The sequence below is a fragment of the Quercus suber genome, unplaced genomic scaffold (genome assembly GCF_002906115.3).
Source record: "Quercus suber isolate HL8 unplaced genomic scaffold, Cork oak 2.0 scaffold_149, whole genome shotgun sequence".
Classification (NCBI taxonomy): Eukaryota; Viridiplantae; Streptophyta; class Magnoliopsida; order Fagales; family Fagaceae; genus Quercus; species Quercus suber.
The window spans coordinates 5760-13221 of record NW_027069610.1 but is presented as its reverse complement, the minus strand read 5'-3'; the positions used below and the strand labels follow the sequence as shown (position 1 = coordinate 13221).

Genomic DNA, 7462 nt, shown 5'->3' with positions numbered 1-7462 from the left:
TTTTTTTTTTCCTAATAATGAGATGGGAATAAAAAAAGAAAAAAAAAAGAATAATACAAATAGCAGAACTCATTTTCAGTTTATACCCTTTGGACTTGGGCTACCAATGTTCACCTCTCATCTGCTTTAGTTTCGTTTGCAAGCTCTAGAGTCATTATCTATCTCTTGCGCTCACTTGATTGGGTTTTGGTAGACGAACTTGAGCCATGACCAAAAGAACAGAAAAAACACTCAAGAAACTATTGCATTGAAGGCCATACCGATCAATTTGTAAACAGAGAACAATTGAAAATTTATAGAAAAAAAATGAGAGGTGAGGAGGTGAGAAGGTTGCAATCTATCGGTGACTATAAAAATTCCATATAATAGCGGCATCTCAAGAGTCTGGGTTAATGGAAAGACAAATGATAGATGTGGAGATAAAGTATTAGTGACTATAAGAATTCCATATAATAGCGGCATTTCAAGAGTCTGGGTTAATGGAGAGACACACGGTAGATATGGAGATAAAGTACTGGCGACTATAAGAATTCCATATAATAGCAACATCTCAAGAGTATGGGTTATGGGTTAATGGAGAGGTACGCGATAAATATGGAGATAAAGTAATACCTGAATTTAAAAAGAGACTCAATAAATGGCAATCGATAAAACAAAAAATAAAATAATAAAATAAAATAAAATAAATGATGACATGGTGCTGACATGGCTTCACTGGAGCGTAGCAACATTAAACGCTACGCTTCAGCTTTTAGTAATATATAGATAATAGTGTTGATATAACCTTGATCAATTACTTTTCCTTGTAGAGCTTGCCTACACCATGGAAATTAATGAGAAGTGTGATATTTTTAGCTTTGGAGTGTTGGCTTTAGAAATAATCATGGGAAAGCATCCTGGAGATCTGATCTCATCTCTCTCATCATCAACATTTACAACCTGTGATATGCTATTGAAGGATATGTTGGACCAACGCCTTTCACTTCCAATAAATCAAGCTTCAAGGGAAGTGCTCTCCATTGCAAAGATTGCAATTGCTTGCTTGCACACTATTCCCCAATCTCGCCCAACAATGCAACAAGTTTCTCAAGAGCTTTCTACTCAAAAACCACATTTGCCAAATACATTATTCACGATCACATTAGGAGAAGTAGTTGATCTTGGAGGCTCAACTGTCTAATAGCTTGTTTTGTTTGTGTTTCCATTGTAGTTTTCCTACTTTTTCACATATAATCTCTTCTAGTAAACTATTTATCTTGTTTTACTGTATTATGTTTATTTGCAAGCTGTATTAGTCTAAATGCAGAATTGAGAATTTCGCTAATAAAACCAGAAAGAGTCTTTATTTGATCCATATATATTAAGTATATTCAATAAATTGCTCGAGGATCTTTTTAGTTTATATATATATATATATATATAAAATTGTGTCAAATTGTAAGTTTTGTAGTGTCAAAATATTGCATTTCAAGATCAAGAGATAAGTATATTCAATAAATTGCTCGAGGATCTTTTTAGTTTATATATATATATATATATATAAAATTGTGTCAAATTGTAAGTTTTGTAGTGTCAAAATATTGCATTTCAAGATCAAGAGAAAGATTCAAGATGAGCTCTTTAAAATTGAAGTTTCAAGGTCATGTGACTTTACTTAGTTATTAGAAGCCTTGAGTTTTTTAAATTTTAACACAATTTTTGGGAAATGTTATTTCCTCTCAGCCTCTCTATAGACGTTGTAGAACCCATGCCTTTTCACCTTCACAGCCAAATACTTTTGCTACATGGTTGCAAATTAAAAGGATCCCAAGACTTGAGTATCATTTTATTTGTCACTATTTGAGTACTTCCCATTTAAAGTAGGACATTTTTTTACACCTCAGCCTGCATATTGTTCCACATCAATATCCTAGGAGCCTTTGTACACTCTTGTTGTCATGCATTACTTATGCATTTATTTATTTAGTGCATGTATGCCTTTTGTTTTTGGTTTAATATAGAAAACATAACATAGATTATTTTTAATTTTTCAATTTCTTGTCGTGCATTGTATGTTACAATTATCTGTGTACTTATAGAAAAAAGTCGGTATCACAAAACTAAGTAAAATGTGGTACACTACACACAAAAATGGTTAAATGTCAAAAAATATGCTTGATCTAAAAAATTATGAATCATAGGATGCACTTTTGATACCTTTAAAAATGACATATAGGAGATATGGAGTTATATATTGTACTCTTTAGATAGTAGTGTCAATCAAACTATTATGATATTGTATTTGATGATGAGTCCAATTTCCTAAGCTACCTCACATATTTTTGTAGCTTGCTTGCTAATTTGTTTCACACACGACTATGGTTTTAAAAATCGGACCGGACCACTTCATTCAACTGAGAACCGGACAACAATTCTTATTGTAATTGATGACTAAGGTTTTGTTTGCCATTGTTGTTATTGTTATATATGTGTTTTGTCTTTGTTTTTACCTTTCATAAAAATCTCAACTAAAAGACAAAACCACAGGTCCACCACCACAGATTTATTAGATAATACACTACTGTACTGTACCATTAAATTAACCAATCAAATGGCCGCACTTTACTATTTCTACTGTTAAAAACGAAAGGCAATAACTTTGCTTGTTGTAAAGTCAAAACAGACGGGGATGAGTTATTGAATATTTTTCCTTCAGTAATCCCATATAGAGCTCGCTTTGTTTTGTGTTCCTGTTGATGGAGATCATAAGTACTGGAAGTGCCTTAAGCAAATTCTGCTTTGCCTTATTGTAGTCCTTTGCAACTAGATACCATCGTTTACAAACATGAGCAAACCAAGCATGGTATATGGGTTCCGACAACTTGTGTAGAATCAAACTAAGAACGCGTACTGGAAGATAAGCCCATTCTGATTCAGATCTGAAAGAAATATATACGTTACAAATAAAGCCTTATTTACAGACGTCAAGAAAATTGAATTATACATTAGCAATGCATGTATAAGTATTTTTCATGAACAAATAAGAGTGTGCTTGTATTTGTTCTTTGTTAAACCTTTCATAAATATTCTGAGTGGCTGGGATGAATCAAATAATCTCCTATAAGATAGTATGTAAAAGTACAAATTACAACGTAGTTGTGACTAACAAAAAGTATCCGGTTATATTTTTCAAAACTGTATTGAAGACTAATCTTAAAAATATGCAAGTATATAGTATCATATAAATTTTTTTTGGTTATAGTTCTTGTGCATTGAACGAGTTAACAAGAAGTTATGCTAATAATTTTGAGACTCATATCAATTTTTTTTTTTTGCTTGGCTGAATCATAGCAACTATTTAAACATGGTGCGAGTCGATAAGAAAGAACACTCTTAAAAATAACTATTCAATGGCAAAAAAAAAAAAAAAATCAGAATGTTAATTTGATGAAAAAAGTTAAACTTGTTTTTAAATGAAAAATTGACACAATAAAATTTAATACAAATATGCATTCATTGTCTGGATCATTGATATTACATTACAAACTAGGCAATTATGTTACTGTTGTTAAAATAGCATACATTAATTTTTTTTTTTTTTAAATAAAGTATACTCTAATTCTAAGTCCTAATTCCCATAAATTGAAAGGAAAAATTTTCTCATAACGGCCCCAACCAATAGGATTATGATTGTTTGGTTGATGAATTCAACCTTGTTTTTTTAACGTAAATACGACTAGATTTGAAACTTTTTTCATTCTTCTCAACCACTAATGTTTGTTTACTTAATAAACTTAATTACTTTAACTACTAGTATGTTTTTGCTAAGAAAATAAAATATAGACAGAGAGCGATAGAGAGAAGGAAAAAATTTATTAAAAAATAAAAAATAAAAAGACAAAGACTACCTGTGTATTGCATTAACAGCGGACTGCATTTTTTTTTTCTTCTTTCTTCATGGAAAAGCTAGTACTACGATTTGTGATGGTACTGGGCGGAGGCAATCTAAAACTTTTATAGTGTACGTATATGTATTAAATATTAATCCTTCTCAAGTCTCTCAAATCTCCTATTAGAATTGGTTCCTAGCCAAACCGACTTAAGCCCAAGCCCAAACTCAAACCCAAACCTATAATTCAAAAGTTCTTTTACAAAAATTCTTAGAACATCCCATCAAAATAAAAATGAGAATAAGTTACATCCGGAGCTGGCGTAAAAGACACCTTTTACGCCAGCCAATCAGCCAATCCTGGAGCGACATGTCAGCCAAAACATTTAAACTCAATACACCTTATTACATGCCATTATAATCCAATTAAAACCCCAAATGTTCCTCAAACACGTTCAAAGCTTCTTCTTCAAAAGGCAAACCAAGGGCAGACTCTCCTCCTCCTCCCCACAACGGAGCTTCATTCTGCCACAGTGATCACCGGAGTTATTTTTAGAGCCTGAAAAAGATGCCGAATCCGCTGTTAGTCTAGTGTCACAATCTCAAGGTTTGTTTTCTCATGATTTGGAGGTTTTCCCCTATTTTTAATTTCGAAATATCAATGGAACTGGTTTTTTTTTGGACGTTAATCACTTGATTTTGTATGGGTTTTGTTGATTTGGTATGGGTTTTGCTGTTTTTCTTATTAGATTCTTAAATCTTAAGTGGTAGGTTCAATGGGAGGGAGATGGATTGAATTTGAATGTGAGAGAATGAATGACTAGAAAAGAAGCACAGATTAAAACAGAGTTTCTAATGCTCTTTTTGGGGGTTTTTTTTTTTTTTGGGGGGGGGGGGGGGGAAGGGTGGGAAGTTGGTAGTTGTGCCCTTTGCATTACATAGCCAACAGAGTTTTTGTTAAGTTTAGAACGAGTGTTCAGTGGGTTTGTTTTTATTGTCTGATTTTTTTTTTTGCTAATGTTAGCTGCAACTTATTCTGTTTTTCTTTTTTCCCAGCTATGATGCAGACAGATGGTTTTGAATATTTAAAGAAAAACTGCCCTACTATCTTGATTGAAATCTTGGAGTATGTGGCTAGAGTTAGTGAACACTTTGTCATCCAACACCAGCATGGAAATGAAGCCTAAAACCCTGTATTTTGGAGAACTGAATCAGCAAAAGTCACTTCCTAATTTGGTTTTCTATTTATATAGATATAGAGGGGATAAAACCCTCAAATGAGGAAATTATATACTTTTAACTTTCTATAGTTCTTGCTCTTTTCACAGCAAAACCTTGTATTTTGGAGAACAACTGAATTTATAAATCATGCAAATGGCATGTTGCAAGTGGTAATTGGCTTATTACAGAAGTTGTATAAATAATACCTATCCTTTGGCATCACAATCTAATCTTCTAGAGATCTTCTAGTGGCAATTATTTCTCTATTGAATCTTAAGATGTCACTAAGATAGACTTCCACTAATTAGAATGTTAATTTGTTGAAGGAATCACCTAGTTTACAAGAAGGTGAATAAAACTTGAAAATTTTATCCACATCTCAAAAAACTTTTAATCATTTCTTCCATGTAATATAAAACCTGACACAATTCAATATTTAAAGGAACTTGAGATTGTTAAATACTTAATACAACAATTGAAAAGTTTTTAATTCCATTATTTAATTTGAAATAAAACCTATCACATAGGTTTGGAAACATATTAGAAAAAAAAAACTAGTCACAATTCTATTTAAAGGTCTCTAATTCAGAATACATTCATTTGAAATAAAACCTGTCACAATATATTGTACAAAAAGAGGATCATAGGATTGGAAATACATTTAAAATAGAGCCTGTCATGGTTCGGTATACAAAAAGATGATCATAGGATTGGAAATACATTTAAGTAAAACCTATCACAATTCTTTCTAAAAGTTCTAATTAACAATACATTCATATCAAAGTTTCTAGAAGTTTTAATGATTCAGTTGTTCCTCCAAAATATAGGATGTTTAGGCTTCGTATCCACATCGGCATAGGATGACAGATTGTTCACCAACTCTAGCCATATACTCCAAGAATTCAGTCAAGCCAATAGGGAAGTTTTCTTTTAAGTATTCAAAACCATCTATCGGCAATTCCGCATCACAGCTGGGAAAAAAGAAAACTAATCAGAGCTGGGGAAAAAATTGAGAATAAGCTGCAGCCAACATTAGCTGAAAAATCCAGACAATAAAAACACTTGAGTCTTGAGAAGTCAATACAAAATGAAGGGTACAACTACACAACAAAGCAATAGAAATATCAAACCTCATGGTGAACATTAAGTCATAATGCTTGTTGTCATCTATCTAGTCTGATTTTTTTTTTTTTTTCCCTTTTAATCATCAATCCTAGTTTGAAATTCTCACCAACAGATCTGGAACATCAATAAAGATTACCAGATTTTTTTTTTTTTTTAAGTAAACTCTATCCAAGTGGTATCAAGTATGTCATTAGCATCTGCCAATGTACTTCAAATTCTGTTATGACTTCAGCTTGTAAAAATCGTAATTTTTTATTAGCATATCTTTTGACTAACTGAAATTTGAGCATAATGGGATTGACCATAAGTTTATTGCTTTAAAATTAAACAAGAATCAGCAATTGGTTAATTTCTTTAATTTTTTTTCCACCTCATAGGGAAAATTAGTAACATCATTTTAATCCTTATGCACTTCTATTATAAACAACCCTCACTCTAATTGCTTCTTAAAAATACTACTCCAAACAAAAGTCTATAAGTTCTCTTTGAATTTTCTAAATTAGTAGTATAAATAAGGAAGTAATTATTTAATTTTTTTTATAAAAAGTAGAGAGAAGTCCTGAATCTTATTCTCATCATTCTAGTTCTTGCTCTTTTACTGTGAAAAATCCTATTCTCCTTCATATCATTGAAGAACCACAATCAGATGGTTTGAACCTACCACTTAAGGTTTAAGAATCCAATCAAAACCTACTTAAGATTTATAATTTTTTCTGAAAATATGAAGAAAAAATTGATCACATTCAAATTCAATCCATCTCCCTCCCATTGAACCTACCACTTAAGATTTAAGAATCTAATAAGAAAAACAGCAAAACCCATACCAAATCAACAAAACCCATACAAAATCAAGTGATTAACGTCCAAAAAAAAACCAGTTCCATTGATATTTCGAAATTAAAAATAGGGGAAAACCTCCAAATCATGAGAAAACAAACCTTGAGATTGTGACACTAGACTAACAGCGGATTCGGCATCTTTTTCAGGCTCTAAAAATAACTCCGGTGATCACTGTGGCGGAATGAAGCTCCGTTGTGGGGAGGAGGAGGAGAGTCTGCCCTTGGTTTGCCTTTTGAAGAAGAAGCTTTGAACGTGTTTGAGGAACATTTGGGGTTTTAATTGGGTTATAATGGCATGTAATAAGGTGTATTGAGTTTAAATGTTTTGGCTGACATGTCGCTCCAGGATTGGCTGATTGGCTGGCGTAAAAGGTGTCTTTTACGCCAGCTCCGGATGTAACTTATTCTC

General features: G+C 32.2%; 1 protein-coding gene and 1 long non-coding RNA gene across 3 annotated transcripts in view; one reads left to right on the top strand and one right to left on the bottom strand.

The window, feature by feature from the left end:
* Positions 1-1354, top strand: part of LOC111988476 (MDIS1-interacting receptor like kinase 2) — a 7486-nt gene extending 6132 nt beyond the window's left edge. The window contains exon 2 of one of the 2 annotated variants that reach the window (XM_024020277.2): positions 810-1354. In XM_024020277.2, coding sequence (XP_023876045.1) covers positions 810-1180 — 371 coding nt within the window. In that variant the 3' untranslated portion in view covers positions 1181-1354. The remainder of the gene's footprint in view (positions 1-809) is intronic. The other variant, XM_065777144.1, reaches the window with a different exon arrangement.
* A 4360-nt stretch (positions 1355-5714) lies between these two features.
* On the bottom strand, positions 5715-7451 carry LOC136069051 (uncharacterized). Its single transcript, XR_010630344.1, has 2 exons — positions 7153-7451; positions 5715-6060 (listed from the first exon to the last, which is right to left on the bottom strand). It is a non-coding gene; the product is annotated as an uncharacterized LOC136069051 (long non-coding RNA).
* Between the last annotated feature and the right edge of the window lie 11 nt (positions 7452-7462).